Source organism: Ornithorhynchus anatinus, chromosome 16, assembly GCF_004115215.2.
Source record: "Ornithorhynchus anatinus isolate Pmale09 chromosome 16, mOrnAna1.pri.v4, whole genome shotgun sequence".
NCBI lineage: Eukaryota > Metazoa > Chordata > Mammalia > Monotremata > Ornithorhynchidae > Ornithorhynchus > Ornithorhynchus anatinus.
The window spans coordinates 45,360,260-45,379,356 of record NC_041743.1 but is presented as its reverse complement, the minus strand read 5'-3'; the positions used below and the strand labels follow the sequence as shown (position 1 = coordinate 45,379,356).

Genomic DNA, 19,097 nt, shown 5'->3' with positions numbered 1-19,097 from the left:
CGCCCAGGTGGAGGAGGGGTTCCCACTGGAGAGTGGGCTCCGGGCTCTGGGCTCCAGCCTTGCAGGCTGTAGGTAAGATCGGATTCACACAGCCCACTCACCAAGTCAAGACACGCTGGTCGCGCGTGGGTGACTATGAGGGAGGAGCGCCCGCCGCTCCCAGGCCCTGCTGCCAACTCGCTGGCCGGGACCCACCTGAAAGGGATGGGAGGGCTGGACCAAGAGGGAGGCTGCCGCTCACAAGCAGCCCCTGGAAAGAGCCCGGGCTCGGGAGTCAGGGGTCGTGGGTTCTAATCCCGGATCTGCCACTTGCCAGCTGTGTGACTTTGGGCAAGTCACTTAACTTCTCTGTGCCTCAGTTACCTCATCTGTAAAATGGGGATTAAAACTGAGAGCCCCACGTGGGACAACCTGATCACCTTGTATCCCCCAACGCTTAGAACAGGGCTTTGCACATAGTAAGTGCTTAACAAATACCACCGTTATTATTATCAGCCCCCTTGCCCCTAGAGGAAATCTGGAGTGCTTGGCATGATGGGATGGGGAGGGGGGAGGCGCTAGACAGTTGCCTCAGGCAAAGGACACTCTAGGACCTTGTGCTCTTGAACCTTGCCCCCGCCTAATTTACCATTCTCCCACTACAACCCAGCCTGCACACTTCACTCCTTTAATGCCAACTTTCCCACTGTACCTCGATCTTGTCTATCTAGCTACCGACCTCTCGCCCCCGTCCTGCCTCTGGCCTGGAACGCTGTTCCCCTCATATCCGACAATTACTCTACCCCACTTCAAAGCCTTATTGAAGGCATTTCTCCTCCAAGAGGCCTTCCCTGACTAAGCTCTCCTTCCCTCTTCTCCCACTCCCTTCTGTGTCGCCTTTTCTCCCTTTATTCGACCTCCCTCCCAGTCCCACAGCACTTATGTACACATCTGTACTTTAATGTCTGCCTCCCTCCGGCCTCACGACTATAAGTTCACTGTGCACAGAGAATTTGTCTATTTATTGTTATACTGTACTTTCATAAGCTCTTAGCACAGTGCTCTGCACACTGAAAGACCATATACGACTGACTGACTCCAACTTCGAGCCGGAGGGGAGCAGGTCCTCAGGCAGACCCTCAAGCTGGCCCACACGCAGGCCAGACAGTTTCCCCTTCCCAAGCACCCCGAAGACCTTTAGTTGGGACGAAAACAGCAGAATTCCATTTCCCCAGACACTGCGGGCAGCCAGGGTGGGCTGGCGGACAAGAGGTGGAGGAAGGACCCAGCCGAGGCCTCAGGCTTCAGTTTCTGGAAACCCCCTGCCTGGAGAGCTGGCTACTGACGCTTTCGCCATCAAAGCATCACGTTCAGGAACTAAAACTCTCCATCGACACTATTTTGTCTGTCTGCTTATCTCTCTGGGAAGTGCCCTCCCAACCCCGGCCATGGCCCAGCCACAAGCAGGAGCAAGCCCTGGGCTGCTGGACCGTTCATTACTTTGCTCGGCTTGGGCTGCTTCCGGTCTGGGGCTACGGAACTGGAACAGGTCCCAGGAGAGAGGGTGGGTGTCAGTGACCGGCCAACCTTGGCTGGTGTATGCACCCTTATTCAACCCTTCCTCAGCCCCAGAGCACTTAAGTACATATCTATAATTCATTCATTGACATTAATGTCTGTCTCCCCGTCTGGATTATAAGCTTGTTGTGGACAAGGAACGTGTTTACCAACTCTGTTATACTGTATTCTCTCAAGTGCTTAGTACAGCTCTCTACACGGTAAGTGCTCAATAAATACAACTGATCGACTGACTGACTGGATCCCTGATCTGGGATTCCCTGGAACTCCAGGAGGAGTGTGGATGTCAGGCTATATTTGGACGAGAAGCCCCCACATCCCACTGGCCCAGCTCGATGCAGGGAAAACTAGGTGGACTACACGGGCTGTGGCTCTGCGGTCATGTGGTCCAAGAAAAACACCTTTCTCTTGGAGTCACGTGGCCACGGGCAACCGGAGAAACGTGTTCCAGGGCTGAAAGCTCGGGGCTCTGGGCGACAGTGGGAGAGACAAGCTGACTACGAAATTACAGTTTGGCGTCTCCTGTGCTGGCGGGCCTGGGCGCCCGGCCTACGGCCTCCCCGGCCCAAATCAGGGATCCTGGCTGAGCACTCCCTTCCCGGTCTTCCCCGGTGAGGTGTGCTTTTTTTCTCCCGGCTCAGATGCGGTTCGCCAGGGCCTGCAGCGAGGCACTGGGCTGAAGGCTGGTCTGTGGCTCCAGGCACCGTGCGTGGCCGACTAAGTGAGTTTAGAGAGCCTGGGCAGTTAAATTCAGCTGAACTCCTGTTAATACTACTACTACTACTACTACTACTAATAATGACTATGGTATTATTTGTTAAGTGCTTACTGTGTGCCAAGCACTGTTCTAAACACCGGGGGTATATAGGGTAATCAGGTTGCCCCACGTAGGGCTCACAGTCTTAATCCCCACTTTACAGATGAAGTAACTGAGGCACAGAGAAGTAACTTGCCCAGAGTCACAGACTTGACAAGAGGCGGAGCTGGGATTAGAACCCATGACCTCTAACTCCAAGCCCGTGCTCTTTCTACTGAGCCACTCTGTTTCTCTAATAATAATGGTCATGGTATTGTTAAACACTTTCTAGGTGTCAGGCACCATTCTAAGCACTGGGATTGATAGAAGTTTATCATGCTGGACATAGTCCCAGTCCCGCATGGGTTCATTCTTAATCTCCATTTTACAGATGCGGTAACTGAGACACAGAGGTTAAGTGACTTTCCCAAGGTCACTCAGCAGACAAGAGGCAGAACTACAGCGTGGCTCAGTGGAAAGAGCACGGGCTTTGGAGTCAGGGCTCATGAGTTCGAATCCCAGCTCTGCCACTTGTCGGCTGTGTGACTGTGGGCAAGTCACTTAACTTCTCTGTGCCTCAGTTCCCTCATCTGTAAAATGGGGATTAAGACTGTGAGCCCCACGTGGGACAACCTGATTCCCCTATGTCTACCCCAGCGCTTAGAACAGTGCTCGGCACATAGTAAGCGCTTAACAAATACCAACATTATTATTATTATTAACTAGGATTAGAAATCAGGTCCTTCTGATTCTCAAACCCGGGCTCTATCCACTAGGCCATTCTGCTTCCAGGACTGTCGCCCGTCCTCTCTCGTCTCCAGAAGAGAAGCTGCTGGAACCGACGAGGAGGAACGAGAGGAACTACTGTTCCTTCTCCATCCCCCCTGCTCCCCTCCCATTGTCCTTCTCATCAACTAAACGCTCCTCCCATTCGGCGCCAGACTTTCCACCATCAGCTCTCCCAGGTTTACCTAGCTAATAATTGTGGTATTTGTTAAGCGCTTACTTAGTACCAACCACTGTACCAAGCCCTGGGGTAAGATACAAGATAAACAGCTCCGACACGGTCCCTGTCCCAGATGGGGTTCACGGTCTGTGTAGGAGGGAGAGAGCAGATATCTGATTCCCATTTTACGGATGAGGACACTAAGGCCCAGAGAAGGGAAGTGACTCACCCAAGGTCACACAGCAGGCAACAGGCAGATCCGGTATTCGTAGCCAGGCCTTCTAACTCTCTGGCCTGTGCTCTTTCCACTAGGCCATGCTGCTTCCCTGTGTCCTCATCACCGGCTATTTTCGAGCTCACTCTCTTCATTCCTTCCAAGTCAAACTTCTCAAACCATGCCTCGCTCTCGCCTCTCTCACTGCCGTCCCCTCAAGGCTCAGGCTGTTCCCTGAACCTAGAGCTCCCCACCCTAATCCAACAGACCTCCTCACCATCAATACCTTCCTAAACGCCCCACATCCTGCTAAAAAACATCCCCAATTAACTCCCAACTCATCAGCAAATCTCAGCAAACCATCAGGCACATTGATTTACCTACACCCTCCCTCGGCACTTATGCACGTATGATCAATTGGCCAGTCAATTTATTTATGCCCTTACTGTTTTTAGAAATCTTTTCCTGCTTCCCCATTAGACTGGGAGCTTCTTGTGGGCATGGAAAGCATCTTGTACTTCTGATCTACTTTCCCACATGTTCAGTATAGTGCCCGGCACCCAGAGTGCTCAAATACTTTGACGATAACTACACAGCTACTACTCTTCCACCAGGGGTCTGGGCAGCCCTGAATCCCTCACCAAAAATAGGTTTTACTTCCAGAATTTCTTGGGTAGAGTTAAGACCCTCATGGTTTGCCAGGAACTCTGCGTTAACCAGGCAAATTCTGGAGCATTCAAGTAGCTCCAGACTTAGAATCCAGAGCACCTACTAGGAGCCCAGAGTGGTCACATTTCTTCAGGTCTAGAGCCCAGAGCGCCTGCCAGGAGGCTCATCCGTGGCTCAGTGGAAAGAGCATGGGCTTTGGAGTCAGGGCTCATGAGTTCGAATCCCAGCTCTGCCACTTGTCAGCTGTGTGACCGTGGGCAAGTCACTTAACTTCTCTGTGCCTCAGTTCCCTCATCTGTAAAATGGGGATTAAGACTGTGAGCCCCACGTGGGACAACCTGATTCCCCTATGTCTACCCCAGCGCTTAGAACAGTGCTCGGCACATAGTAAGCGCTTAACAAATACCAACATTATTATTATTATTATCTTTCCAATCCCTAATCATTTTCCTTGTCCAACTGCGGGCAGGGGCCAGCTCCCCTTCTGGCACATCACTGCTCATGGTCAGAGCTGCCCACCTGGGACTCGAGTCCCAAGAAGGGGGGCCCATGCCCATTTCCTGGGGAAAGGAGGTCCCCAGAGGGTGTCCATGCAAAGTGCTGGGGCGCACTTCTCCAAGGAGGGGCTTGGGCCGCTCACCCCATTCAATTCAGGAACCCTCTCAGGAGCCCCACAGCTGCTCTGTTGGCCAGGGATCATAGACTGGGTTGGGGTTCCCACAACTAAGGGATTGGGTCCAATTGGCTGGGCTGGCAGCCCCAGCTGGCCCTTGCCCTCTGGAAGAGTCGCAGTTCAGGGGCAGAATCATGTCCTGGGGGACATCCGGAGAAATAGCCAGGACCCAGGCTGCCAGCCTGGCTGTGAATGGACTCTCAGCCCTTGGGATCCGGGGCATGCCCAAGGCAGCAGCAGGGTAATGGCCCCCTTGGGTCAGAGCTGAGAAGGGGAGGGCCAGGGCCTGGAAGCAGACCAAGACAGAACCATGGCAAGTCTCTGTCTGAGCTCCCTCACCAGGCCTCAAGCACGATGAAGACTGGGACAAAGTTGCAAAGGCAGTGGCAGGGCCGGGGTAGGGGAGAGGAAGAGGGTAGCAATGGGCCAAGTCAACAGCTGCCAGACCCCAGAAATGGCCTGAAGATGGGCCCAGAGGCCATGAGCCACACAAAACTTCAAGTTGGTCAGGGTTCTTAGGGAGATCCCGACATGACAACCCCTTGCTGTCCCTGACCTCTTCTTACTACCTGTCCCCAGCTGGGTCACAGGGCCAGGATGGTACAGCCCCCAGGCACAGACAGCAGGAGGGGAGGAAAAAAGGGTGGCATGTCATCAGAACATTGCTCAGACCCTCCCTCCTGCCCGGAACTCCCTCCCACATCCCATCTGACAGACCACCGCTCTCTCCATCCTCAAGGCCCTTCTGAGGTTTCATCTCCTCCAGGAGGCCTTTTCCAATTTCCCTCCAGCCCCCTGGAGTCAGATTTGGGCTTTGGCGGCTATCGCCATGGTGCTGCCCGGAGCGTTTGGGTCTCCAGGAGCCCAAAGAGAAGGCACTGGGAGGTGGGGGGGAGAGGCCCTGCAGCCCGGGGCCACAGCCGTGACCCCCATGCAGCCCGACGGCTGGCCTGGAAGCCTCTGAACCCGTCCCCAAACCAAAGCCTGCCTGCACTTGCAGCAACCCCGATGGTCTCCCTGACTTGCCGGAGTCCTGGGGCTCACGGGCCCCCCACGGTAGTAACCCACGGGTTACTCCGGTGGCCACCCAACCTGATTCTCCTTCTACTTGTGCAGGAAATACTGGCTTTGGCCGGAACTGGGCCAAGTCCCGGGGGGGAGGCCCAAGGGGCCCTAAGAAGTGACCTGAGGGAGACAACCGGCCCTGGCGACGGAAAGAGAGTGAGTCAAGTCCCGGCTTGAGTTTCAGCCGTAAGGCTGACTCACCACGGGTGACGGCCGGGCCCCCGAGCCAGGAACACGGACTGCACACACACAAATACACTCTGGGGAGACAGGCCTGAAAACACCCCCACACACCCCCACACACCCACCTCCGGGAGCAGTCATGGGACGTGCAGTGTCACCGTCCCTTCCTGCCTGCCTCCTCCCAGAGAAACCACTGTTGGGCCTCTAAGCCAGGGACTGAGAATGCCCGCCCTTCTGGCCTGCCCGGCTCCATCTTCTCTGGCCGGCTTGTGAGCGGCGAGAGACTTGTCTCAGCAGCTCCAGAGCAGTCGCGGGCTCGGCGAACGCACCTGCCTGGGCTTAGCCACTCAGCCCTTGAGGGGTTTCTATAACAACCAGGCAGAGGAACCAGGCCCGGGGCTCCAAGGAACCAAAGTCCACCCTGCGCCCTGTGGCCCACGGGTGAGGTGGGGGGGTCTCCATAGGAAGAGCAACGGCAAGGCAGCAGGAGCGGGCGGCCAAGCAGGGTTGAGGGGTTGGGAGCCCAGTGCCGGCTCTCAGCCCTGCCACCCACCAAGATAGCGTCCCGGCCCCGGCCCGAAGCGAGGACTCGGGGCCACCTGCAACTCCTGCGACCCTGGCCCTGCTGCCCGCCCCCGCTCTGTGGGAACCCGGCAGGAGAGGGGGCTGAAAGTGGGGGCTGACTTGGGGCTCCAGAGAGGCGTTGGAGTGCACCGTCAGGAAGCCGGCCAGAAAAAGCCGAGTTCTCCGCTCTCTTTCACCCTGCTGCCAGGCACCGGCACCAGGGAGCCTCCACCAGCCACCTTCCAGCCCTCCTTCCGGACGCTACTTGTTCGTAGCAGCGGCGGAGGCCAGACCCCAGCTGGGGACTCCTCAGGCCCCCGCGGGAGCCTCCACCAGCTGCCTTCCAATCCCTCCGGGAAAGTCGGAGCCACCCTGGCTCCCGTGACTCACCGACTTCAGCTGGACTGACCGGTCCGGAGACGCTGGCCACTGCAGCCTGTCCCATGGTGGAGTGTGCAGCCTCCGAGGGGGAACCGGAGCAGGGAGAGGGCAGCCCCGGTCCCGGGTCAGGGCCGGGAGGCAGGAAGCGGCATGGGAGCCGCTCGAGCTGCGCGGCGTGTGCTCTTCCTGCTGCCGGAGCCCAGGAGCTAGGGCCTCCCCCGGCTCCAGGTCCGTGCCAGCCCTGGGTGAGCGGGAATACCTGTCATTCCACAGCACTCACAGCGGTGGCGGGCTGAGGCTCAGGAAGGGGAGGAGACAGCAGGCAGCATAATAGTCGTGGAGCTGCCTAACCCAAATAATCAACACCACTCTTCCCGTCCACCAAGGCGGGCTGGGACCGCCCTGGAGGCTCCGAGCCCAGGGAGCAGAGTAAAGGGTGGTGCCAAGGGCGGAGGGAAGCGGAGGCGGGGGTGAAGGGGAGGGGCGAGGAGGCCAACAGGCGGGGAGATGGGGCAGCAGGGTAGGGGGTGGGGCGGGGGAGAGTCTCTTCCGGTGGCCTCGATTACACCGAGCTCTGGCCGGCCCACAGTTCAGCACCCGTTTCTCTGGCACGCCATGCCCCTCCGTCCTCCTTGGTCAGTGGGCCATGTCGCCCCCCTGACTCTGACCAAAGGCAGTTTGCTAGAAGTTGATGGAGAAAGACAGCGAGAGAGAGAGAGAGCGACCGCACACGCGAGCGCATGCGTGCCTCTGGACTTCCTGGCCTACCAGCTACTTTTCATGAACAGGGACACAGGAAAGTCCTGGCTCAAGAAGGCCAGCCTCACATCATTTCACCAGATGATCCCTGAGAGGTCTGTCTTAGCCACTGTCTGAGGAAAAAGGCGGCCGTTCCTCCCACAGCCCGAGTCAGAGCCCCTCTCGGCGCAGGCACTGCCATCACCCACGAAGAACACAGCCCGGAGATCCCTGAAGACACCGCTTGGCCACACTGCAAGCAGGGCTCCCGTCTGCAGCCTTCGAGCAGAGAAATGAAGCCAGAAGCTCCTCTGAGCCCGTGCAAGGCTCCTGGGGAGACCAGCTGGCCCCCGGCAACTGATGTTAGAAGGGCGAGAGTTTGCAGTGAGGGGGAGGTCCGGAGGCGGGTCCATGCTCCTTGGCCCAAGCCTGGCCCCGGAGAGCCCCACACTCTCTGCACACGGTCCCACTGGGAGTGGAGGCGGGGGAGGCAGGCCATGGACACACACATTGTACTTCGAGTCCCCCAGGAATAAACACCGACAGGTCCTGTGCTCACTTCCTTCCTTCCTGCTAGGAGGGAAAGCAGCCCTCCCTGTCTTCCCTGTCCAAAACAGGCTCGCTGCCCGCTCTCACTGCCCCACTTCAGTAATGCCCAGCTCCAAATCTGCACCCCCAAGCCAATGCTTCCACCCACCCAGCCCGGAAGGCGAGTAGGGTCAGGCTAAGGAGAGGTGGGGTCCCCCCACTTCATTGCCGGTGAAAGGGGAAGAGCTGACCTTTGCTCGCTTCAAAAGACAGAGCTGTCCATGGCAGCAGAAACCAAGCCCACACAAACACGCACGACCAGAACGATTTCATTTCCTCAGACCAGAGGGACCCCTCAGCCTCTACGCTCCTCAGCTGGGAGCCAAATCTTCCAAAGGAACCAAGGGACCTGGACTGAGGCTGTGGGCCTATGGCCACGGGCCCCCTCCCCGGTATCGCCTATAGGAATCCGAAGCCACAGTTCAGAGGGTCTTTCAAACTCCAGGTGCATGGGCCAACAGTGTCTGCTCCTAGGACGCCATGGAGTTCTGTCGGCTTTGGGCCAGTTTGCCGGGAGGGCAATATGGCGAGGGACCTCCACTTACCCACAGGCTTCAGCTCCGATTTGGAGTTGAAACCGGTCCTGGGTGCCTCCACCCTGAGTTCTGGCTATCCTGCCCGTGGGCCTCATCGCCTCGGGCCATCCCAGGATGCAGAGCTGGGGGTTCAGTGGGAGCCAGCCCCATAGGACTGATGCCTCCCCGGCTCTGGTTTCCAGTGCCATGGTACGCCGGCCAGAGCTTTCAGGGAGTTGAGGAGATGACAATCCCAGCTTGGAGAGATCAAAACATTTTGGTGTCCCAGGGGGAACCTTGGTGGTCCCTGGCAGACCCGGGTTGAGTTTTTACTCATTTTGCAAGCTTTGCTCAGGGATCCCGGCCAGCGCTGGCTCGGCAAGCGGACCCTGGCACCAGCAGGCGCAGCTGATCTGCTCTCTGGGGGGATGAAGTGAGTCCCGGTTCCTAAAGGAAACCTAAATTACACCCAAGCTAAAGGGATTACAAGAATCCAAAACACTGACTCAGACACTCTCTGCTCATTGACAGATATGTGCCCGAACTGGTAACACTACATTTTGGGGGGCGGGGAGGGCGGAGGAGGGCGGGAAAGAGAGAAGGAAGGAGGGAGAGAGGGAAGGAGGGTGGGGGGTTTCTCCCATTCCTCAGGCCCCAAGAGCAAGCTTCACAACATCTCTAAAGTCCGTCCTTTCCAATAGTATTTATTGAGCGCTTACTATGTGCAGAGCACTGTACTAAGCACTTGGAATGTATAATTCGGCAACAGATAGAGACAATCCCTACCCAATAACGGGCTCACACTTAGTTTCCTCTTCATCCAAACTGCTTTTACGTTGATCCAGGCACTTATATTCAACTTTGACTACTGCATCAGCCTCCTTGCTGACCTCTCTGCTTCTTGTCCGCCCCCCCAGCATTGAAACTTCACTCTGCTGCCCAGTCTTTGTTCTAAAACATTGTTCCACGTCTCCACACTCAAGAACCTCAAATGGTTGCCCATCCACCTCCGCATCAAACCGAAACTCCTTACCCTCAGCCTTACACCACTTAATCACTTTGGCCCCTCCTATCTTCGTTCCTCTAATGCTAACCTTCTCACTGTACCTCGATCTCATCTATCTTGCCGCCAATCTCTCGCCCACATACTACCTCTGGCCTGGAATGCCCTCCTTCCTATCAGACAGATAATTGCCCTCCCCTACGTCAAAGCCTTACACTGAAGGCACATCTCCTCCAATAAGCCTTCACTAACTAAGCCCTCCTCTCCTCTTCTCCCTTCTGAACTGCTCTTATTTGATCCTTCATTTACCCTCCCTCCCATCCCCACAGCACATACATATAAATCTGTAATTTATTTATCTACTTATATTAATGTCCGTCTCCCCCTCTAGACTGTGAGCTAGTGCTGGGCAGGAATGTGTCTGTTTGTTGTTATACTGTACTCTCCCAAGCACTTAGTACAGTACTTTGCACACAGTAAATGCTCAATAAATATGACTGAATATCTTACCTCACTGATCTCTGACTACAACCCAGCCCAACCACTTGATTCCGCTACTGCCAATCTACTCTCTGTACCTCCATCTCGTTTGTTTCACCACCTACCCCTAGTCCAGTCCTCCCTCTGGCCTGGAGCTCCCTCCCCCTTCATATCTGACAGACCACCACTCTCCTCACCTTCATAGTCATTAAATTACATCCTCTCCAAGAGGCCTTTCCCCAACTGAGCCCTCATTTCCCCTTCTCCCTCTCTCTTCTGCGTCACCCTCGCGCTTGGGTCTGTACCCTTTATTCACCCACCCTAGCCCCACAGTACTTATGTGCATATTCATAATTTATTTTGATGCCTGCCTCTCCTTTAGACTGTGAGCTCCTGATGGGCAGGGAATGTGTCCACCAACTCTGGTGTGTTGTACTCTCCCAAGTGCTTAGTAGAGTGCTCTCCACAGCATAAACACTCAACCAATATCACTGATGATGATGATATGACAATTTCCATGTGCCCTTCAGGGCAGGCCTGCAGGAGTGGAAACACCCTGCATCTGTATGCCCTTCTTCTTGTCTCCCTCTGCCCGTGCTCTCCTGCAGAGGAAGCCGGCTGGGGAGCGTAAGTCATAGGAAAAGAAGGCTAGCCTGACCCGGTGAGTCAGGTTCCAGAGAAGGAGCCAGGCCTCTTCCTCCAGCTGTCACTGAATCCTGGGGGTTGCTGAAGGGGCACCCCTTTCTCCCCAATTTCCAAAGACAAACCTTGTCAGGGATGGTGCTAATTACCGAGGGCAGCTGGCTTGAGGGAGGATGGGAGGAGGTGGGGGGGGGGGGGGGCAGGCACTCCTACTCTTCCTTGGTCCCGTGAGAATAATCAGGCAAGCCACCTCCTCCTCCACGTGCCCCCTGCCCGCCCACTGACCCAGCCTGTGGCCTTGGCAATACTGGAGCAATGGAAAGGAAACTCCCTTGCTCAAAGAGAAAGCAAATGGGTCACTGCCTCTGCCTGGAAATATCTTGCTTCAGGGCTGTCCAAATTGGACAACGCAATAGGCTGTCAGAGAAGACAGCTCACCGGCTGTTTCAAAGGAGGTACCGGGAGCGAGGTACCAGGAGCACCTGGGCCGTAGTGTGCAGGGCCGCCTGGTGTGTGTCACGTGGCAAGCATTATCGTCTATTTGGAGGGACAGCTGCCATCCCCTGCCCCACCTGGGCCACTGGGCTGGGAGGGCAAAGCCACAGGACAGATTTCTGCAGTGGAGAGGGGTTTCATCAGCTGGCTTTACTGGCCTGCCTCCCAAGCTGCAGAATGCACATTTACACCCCCACCCACTCTTACATTTGCCCAAACAGGGGACGCTCAGACACCAGTTTCCACTAGCGCCACGGGCTGGGCCCCTCTATCTGAAATTTGTAAAAGGCCCCAAACCACCCGGCGCCCAGTCCCAAGGACTCAAGGTTTCATTTGGAAGGAGAGAATTAAGCACCTGAGCTGGCTAGGGCAGGGAAAGGAAGGAGAGCTCCGCTCCTTTCCCTACGGGCTGGAAGCTCGGGCACCGGAGCGCAGGGTGGTCACACCTCGGGATGAACCCAGGAGCCCCAGAACCCGGAATCAACGTGTGTCGTGCAAGCCCAAGCATCCAAGCCCAAGTCTGCACCAATGCCCACCCTGTACTGGGGGGGGGAGGGGGTGGCAGTATGTGGTCGTCCCTCTCTCGGGGATTATTGGCATAGTTGGTGGGAGGGCTCCAACTGCACTCTGAGTGCTGGGATCTGGGGGAGGGTGGGGAAAGGGGAATCTGGCTCCAGATCTTTGGGGGAACCCAAACCCCCCAACCCTCCACTTCCATGCCCTCCTCTAGCCCCTTATAGAGGGGCAGAGCCCAGCTGTGCTGCGGTTAGACCACCAAGAAAAATTGACTAAGTCCAGATCTGAGAGCCAGGTGGCTTTTCTGTTCAGCCCCACGTGTTGGGACCACAGGATCCTCATTATTGGCTTTAAAGCACTCCATTACCTTGCCCCCTCCTACCTCACCTAGCTTCTCTCCTTCTACAACCCAGCCTGCATACTTCACTCTCTGTGTCTCAATCTCACCTGTCTCGTTGCTGACTCCTAGCCTATGTCTTGCTTCTGGCCTGGAACGCCCTCCCCCCTCAAATCTGACAATTTCTCTTCCCGCTTCAAAGCTTTATTGACAGCACAACTCCTCCAAGAGGTCTTCCCAGACTAAGTCCCACTTTTCCTTATCTCCCACTCCCTTCTGCATTACCCTGATTTGCTCCCTTTGCTCTTCCCCCCTCCCAGCCCCACAGCATTTGTGTACATATCTGTGATTTTATTTCATTTATTTGTATTGATGTCTGGCTCCCCCTCCTAGACTGTATGCTCACTGTGGGCAGGAAGTGTGACTTTACCGCTGTAATGTACTCTCCCAAGCACTTAATACAGTGCTCTGCACACAGTAAGCACTCAATAAATACAACTGATTGAATGAACGAATCAATGCTGGGTGGAGTGCCCTTGTCTCCGCTCATGGGTTTAGCACCGGCTCCAGGAGGGCAGACTCGGCTTTTCCAGAATCTCCACGACACTGGCCCAGCCCTGCGCCTGGCAGTGCCCAGGGCTGGATGGCTACTGGGGAGGACAAAGGCCCCCGCCAAGTTCCTGCCTGCCTGGCCATCTGCAACCAGGGCCGAGAGAAATCACCCGATCAATCCCTGGCTCCCTCTGACACACGCTGCCCGTCCTTAGTCGTCACACCGCAGTAGCAACCAATCTCCCCAAATCTGGTACTTGCTGCAGCTCAGGTGGCAGAGCCTCCTCACTACGTGGACAGCCCCCTCATGCCATCGACCACTGTACCTGCAAGAACCACCCCAAGGCTCTCCTTGAACATGGAGTTTCTCAGGACTTGTTTTGTTGTTTTGTTTTTAGGGCCCTTGTTAAGCACTTACTATGTGCCAGGCACTGTATGAGGCCCTGGGGTAGACATAGGCTAATCAGATTGGACCCAGTCCGTATATCACGTGGGGCTCACAGTCTTAATCCCCATTTTACAGATGAGGTAACAGAGCACAGAGAAACGAAGTGACTTGCCCAAGATCACATAGTAGTCAAGTGGCAGAGGCAGGATTAGAACCCAGGTCCTTCTGACTCCTAGGCCCATGTTCTATCCACCAGGCCACGCTGCCTCTCGCAATGTGCTAGGATGTGTGTTCCAGGTTGGAGGCTGTCGATTAAGCCAATGTCATTGGCACGGGGCGGGGAGTGGGGACTAAGGAAGAAAGCTGGTGCCCAGTGGGCCCGACATGGACCCTTGAGGGATAGCTGGCCCTTTGTCCCAGATGCACTAGGACAGAGATCAGAAGGCAGAGGAGGTTTTCCTCCCCTTGCCATTTATCTAGCTCAGCACCAGGAAACCCCGACTAATTAGGCAGGTATTTTCTTACTGCATGCCTGATAGGGAGGGAGGAAGGGAGGAAAGGAGGGCTGGAATGTGTCAGAGCTGCACTTTGGGCCCGGAGAAAAGAATTTCCGCACATTCTTTGCCAGCGGCTCGCGGGGCAGGGAGGGAAAGCAGGCACCAGGAGCCAACCATCCCCGAGCCAGAGGCAGGTGCATAGAGCGGTCTGGCCCAGTTAGACAAGACAGACTCCTACCCTCAGAGAGATTATAGTCAGTAGGTCATCCGGAGGGGCTGCACAGAACTCCTCCGGTGCCATTGGAGGGACTTTTCCCGCCTGACTGCATTTGGTGGAACAGAACTGGCTTAGTGGGGGGGCCGATCGTATGATTTACGCGTGAACCAGCACCAATGCCAAGCATCCTGGGCCCCACCCTATGTTCCCCTAAAAAGGGGTGCAGGCCAAATCAGCAGTGGGCTCAAGAAGAGCTGGAGGGCCCTCTACCCCCGGCCCAGGACAGAGACCCGTGAGGAGCTACTATGAGAATTAGTGGTGCCTTGGGCGCAAGAGTCAGGAGACCTAGGTTCCAGTTCCCACCTCCACCTCTAGGCTGTGTGACCTCGGGAAAGTCGCTCAACCTCTTAGTTTCTTCATCAGTGAAATGAGATTAAGGTAAATGTACTCCGTCCCTCGAAGACTACAGGCCGAGTGTGGGACTGAGTCTAGCTCTGATGTGATGAACTTGCACCTTCCCCGGCTTAACAATTCTGGGAAGAAGCCAGGCATAGTGGGTAGAGCACAGGCCTGGGAGTCAGAAGGTCATGGGTTCTAATCCCAGGTCCACCACTCATCTGATTAACGAATCCCACCGTCATTACAAGGCAGCCACTCACAGGGACACAGTACAGGCCAACAGAAAGAGAGGAGCGGGGAAATCCAAGGCCCCTAGCCGGCAGGAAGGAGGGCGAGAAGAGGTGGGGCACAGCCCAGCGTTCAGACAGCACTCTCTCAGTCACAAGTAAGGGGAGAGGAGGTTTGCGGGGGGCACTGGTCTGACCCCTAACCCAGCATGGCCTTGCTGAAAGTCCCGAGGTCTCTCAGCTTCATCCAGCCAAGACCCTCAGGTCCTCTTGGACATTTCAAACGAGCTCGGATCCATGCTCATGGGGATTCACCCCACTTCCCTACATAGCTTTATACTGGGTGGCTTCTCTTACCTATAATTTATTGGAATGTCTGTCTCCCCTACTAGACTGTGAATTCCTGGACGGCAGAGATCGTGTCTACCAACTCTGTCACACTGTACTCTCCCAAGCACTTAGTCCAGTGCTCTGCACATAGTAAGTGCTCAGTAAATACCGACTGACTGAATAATTACTTGGTCATACTGCCTGCGCTTGGATGGCTCTGAGGGGGCTATGGAGAATCAATCAATCAATCGTATTTATTGTTCACTGTGGGCAGAGGACTGGACTGAGTGCTTGGGGGTATTTAATATAACAGAGCAGACAAGACACAGTCCCTGCCCACAATGAGCTTACAGTCTAGAGGGCTCTTTACTCACTCAATAGGCCAAGGAACACCCCAACTCTCTTCGACTGTCTGCCCGCTGAGGAAGCAGTGGGACCTGCTGGAAACCAGTCTCTCCACTTCTTGTTGGGGGATGGGAGAGGGGATGACCGGACCCGTCCTCAGAAAAGCAGGCTTTGCCAGAGGGTCGCTGATTTCCCGGAAAACCAGGCCACCAGCTCCACGCTGGCAATCCCTGAGGCTTCGCCTGGGGAGGGGACGGGGGTGCTGAACGTGGGGGCGGGGATGGCAGCAAACACAGGTGGGAGATGGGAGATTGTCTTTTGACAATTCCACCAAACGGAAATGGAGACCAGCCTTTAATCCCATTGGGGATTGGGCATTCAGAAGACTCTGATGGCCTGTCCTGAATATGTGTGGGTGCATACGCACACACACAAATATACATATACAATCTTCTCCGGGGGGACCTCTGCTAGCTGAGCACCTGCACATAGCCCTCACGTATGCACTGTCTTGACACCCCTTTCCCCAGGGGGAGCAGGAGCATTTTTCCACTGTGCTTTGACGGGCTAGTCGACTCCCCGGCCCCAACAACCCCTCCAACTGGGGCGGGTCCCAGACTTCTCAGCTTTCCCTGAATCAGCGCAGTCTCCCTTGGGATGTTCTCCGGAAAAAGCCTGAGTACAGTCCACCAGGGAAAACCCTGGAACAATTCTGGGAAGAAGCCTGGCATAGTGGATAGAGCACAGGCCTGGGAGTCAGCAGGTCATGGGTTCTAATCCCGGCTCCGCCACTTGTCTGCTGTGTGAACTTGGGTGAGTCACTTTATTTCTCTGTGCCTCCATTACCTCATCTGTAAAATGAGGACTGAGACTGTGAGCCCCATGTGGGACAGGGACTGTGTCCAAACTAATTTGATCGTATCTATCCCAGGGCTTAGTACAGTGCTTAGCAAGCGCTTAATACTATTACTATTATTATTATTGTTATCACCCCCCATTCACCCCCTCCCTGCTGAAGGCATATCCCTCCAGGGGTTGAGGGGAGGGAAGGGGCAGAGAGGGGTGACATTCAATCTCCAAAATGCCCTTTTAAGCACTGTCCTGGGCCAGAAAACTGAGATGTGTAGCAGGCAGAAAACTGGATGAATGGCCAAGCCATTACTGAGGGCGATCTGCCTCCTAGCGTTTGGCCTAGAGATTGGCTTGCTGCACAGCACCGTTCCCTGAAGAGGCCCCGTTGCCTTGATTAACCCCATGTTGTTGGGTTTCAGGTACAGTCACACCTACTAAGCGCCCCTTCAGAGCAACTGCCCCAGCTTATTTCCCCCCGCCCTCGCCGGGGCTGGGGGGAGGGGGGCGCAGATCTGAGGGGTGTCTGTCACACAGAGAGGAGACTGGGCAGGAACAGCAACCACCCATGGTCAGGCTCTCCCAGGCACAGGAAGGCAGCTGGGTTGGGCCCCAAGGGTGCACGCAAACTCTTGAAAGCTCCAGAAGGAGTCCCGCACTGGGTTCCTTACCAACCTCCAGCAAGGGTCCCAGACTCCCCGACTCTCGACCTTATGCGGGGGGTGGGGAGGGGCCCTAGCGATGCTTCCTTGGTACCCGGCAGAGGCCACAGCTCCCTCATACCAGCTGAAATCTAACCCAGACACCGGTGTGCCTCAGAAGGGCACTAGGACAAGAGCCACATGGCCAAGGTGCTATCCTGGGTCCCAGTGTGTCCCAGAGTATGTCGGTGTGTGTGTGTGGGTGTCTCCAGGATTAGAAGGGCCTGGTGCCTGGCCCCGCGATGAGGGCCCTGACTCACCGGGATACCTCAAGCTCTTCCCTGGATCACCTATAATAATAATAATAATGTTGGTATTTGTTAAGCGCTTACTATGTGCCGAGCACTGTTCTAAGCGCTGGGGTAGACACAGGGGAATCAGGTTGTCCCACGTGGGGCTCACAGTCTTAATCCCCATTTTACAGATGAGGGAACTGAGGCACAGAGAAGTTAAGTGACTTGCCCACAGTCACACAGCCAAGTGGCAGAGCTGGGATTCGAACTCATGAGCCCTGACTCCAAAGCCCGTGCTCTTTCCACTGAGCCACGCTGCTTCTCTATGCTGCTATGCTGCTTCTCACCTCCCTCCATGGCTACGAAAGACTGGATCTTTCTTCCCAGTGCCAGGAGCCAATGGGCTAGTGGGCCAACGGAAGCCGAGTCGCAGCTTTATTATGCGTGGAGTAACCCCCAGACCCAAGCACGACTCCAGCCCACGCCAGTGGTCGGAGGGAGCCCAGGGGCAGCCTCCGGCCGAGGAAAAAACGGTCTCGGCCAACCTGGCCAAGCCCAACAGACGAGTCCAGCACCATTCCCGGCCTGGCCGGGGATGACCATACGGTGTTGGGGAGGCTCTCCTGGCTCCCGATGAATCCCAGCAGACTGATGGGGCTGGGGGAGCCGAGCGGAGCTCTGGAAGGCCGCCTGCTTCTCCTGAACGCTCCGGGCCACTTCACACCACACGCGCCTTCACCTCAGTACCCGTGACACCCCACGGTTGAGGAGGTGAAAGACTCCGTCTGCCACCAGCAGAGCAAGGGTGTGCGTGGGCTTAGGGGGAGCAGGCGGAAGAGTGACAGTCTCGTTGGACCGCGTGAGAGGGTTGGGTTGTACTCACCAAACGGCTCTTCCATGCCACCAACAGCTGCCGTGTGCCGGGCTGGCTCCTACAAGAACCCAAAACAAACGAGGTCAGTGTAGCGGCTCCAACGGACCTGCCTGGGCTGGAGGGCAATCAATCAATCAGCCAGGAGATGGGTTTCTCACATATACGCACACGAGTGAGGTCTCTCTCTCTCCCCACCCCCCTGCTCTTCCGGGAGCAGGAAGGGGGCGTGGGGGGTAGGGAGAGAGCAAGACAGAGCACCTCCCGCTGGTGGTGCAGAGCTCCTCCCCCGGGGAAGGGGCAGACAGCCCGTGGCAGCCGGACACCCAGATCACACATCATCAGCCCATACTACCACCACCATCGCCAGACACGGCACCCACGTCACGGTCACTTCTGTCGTTCCATTTTGGGTTTTCCACCGTCTGGTTCAAACGCAGAACGGAAAATAAAACCACAGGAGAATGGGGTGGAGGGGGGTGGGGGCAGGGAAAGACTGCCAAATTTCTCACGCGGCAAGGAGCAGGGAGCGGGGTGACGATCCGAGCAGAGGGTCAGATCGGCCCACGGGAAGTAGAGGGTTCCCTGAGGCGAAAGGAAAAGTACAGAAAAAGCAGAGTCTGCAAGGGAAGGGGTCGAAAGTTGGTTTTCTCATGCAGAGCCAGACTCTGTCTCCCTACATTGGGCTCCGGTCCTGGGCCCGACCACCACAATCTCCCGCTTGTCCACCTGACCGCCGGTGGGCCCAACTGAAACTCCTCTCCAAAATCCGCTTTCTCCCCAGAGGTCCCGACTGCCTTCCCAATAAAATCAGGCTTCTGACCCATGTGGCTACTTAGAAAAAACCCGATGAATGGACTGGCCTCCAGTAATGACCCCTCCACCTTAATTTAACTCATTACACTTTTACTTTCTAGAGCTTGACTCTCATTTGCCCCATGCACATCCCTGGGGAGCAAGGGCAAGATGTGGAAAAGGGGGAATCGGTCTCCCCATTTTTCTGACAAGGAATGCATGGTGCAGGAGGGGTGAGGTGGATTGCCTAAGGTCACCCAGCACACCAATGGCTTTTTCCACTACCTCACCCAGCTTCCTATTCAGAAACCACTGAACATATGAATACAAA

The 19,097-nt window shown here is 55.9% G+C and overlaps 1 protein-coding gene across 4 annotated transcripts in view; it reads right to left on the bottom strand.

The window, feature by feature from the left end:
- The window catches only part of PHACTR4 (phosphatase and actin regulator 4), a 50,932-nt gene that overhangs the window by 18,880 nt on the left and 12,955 nt on the right, over positions 1-19,097 (bottom strand). For 2 of the 4 annotated variants that reach the window (XM_029080929.1, XM_029080928.2), the window contains exon 2: positions 17,984-18,032. In XM_029080929.1, coding sequence (XP_028936762.1) covers positions 17,984-17,999 — 16 coding nt within the window. In that variant the 5' untranslated portion in view covers positions 18,000-18,032. Of the gene's footprint in view, positions 1-7,057; positions 7,466-17,983; positions 18,033-19,097 lie in introns of those variants that run through there. The other 2 variants (XM_029080926.2, XM_029080927.2) reach the window with 2 other exon arrangements.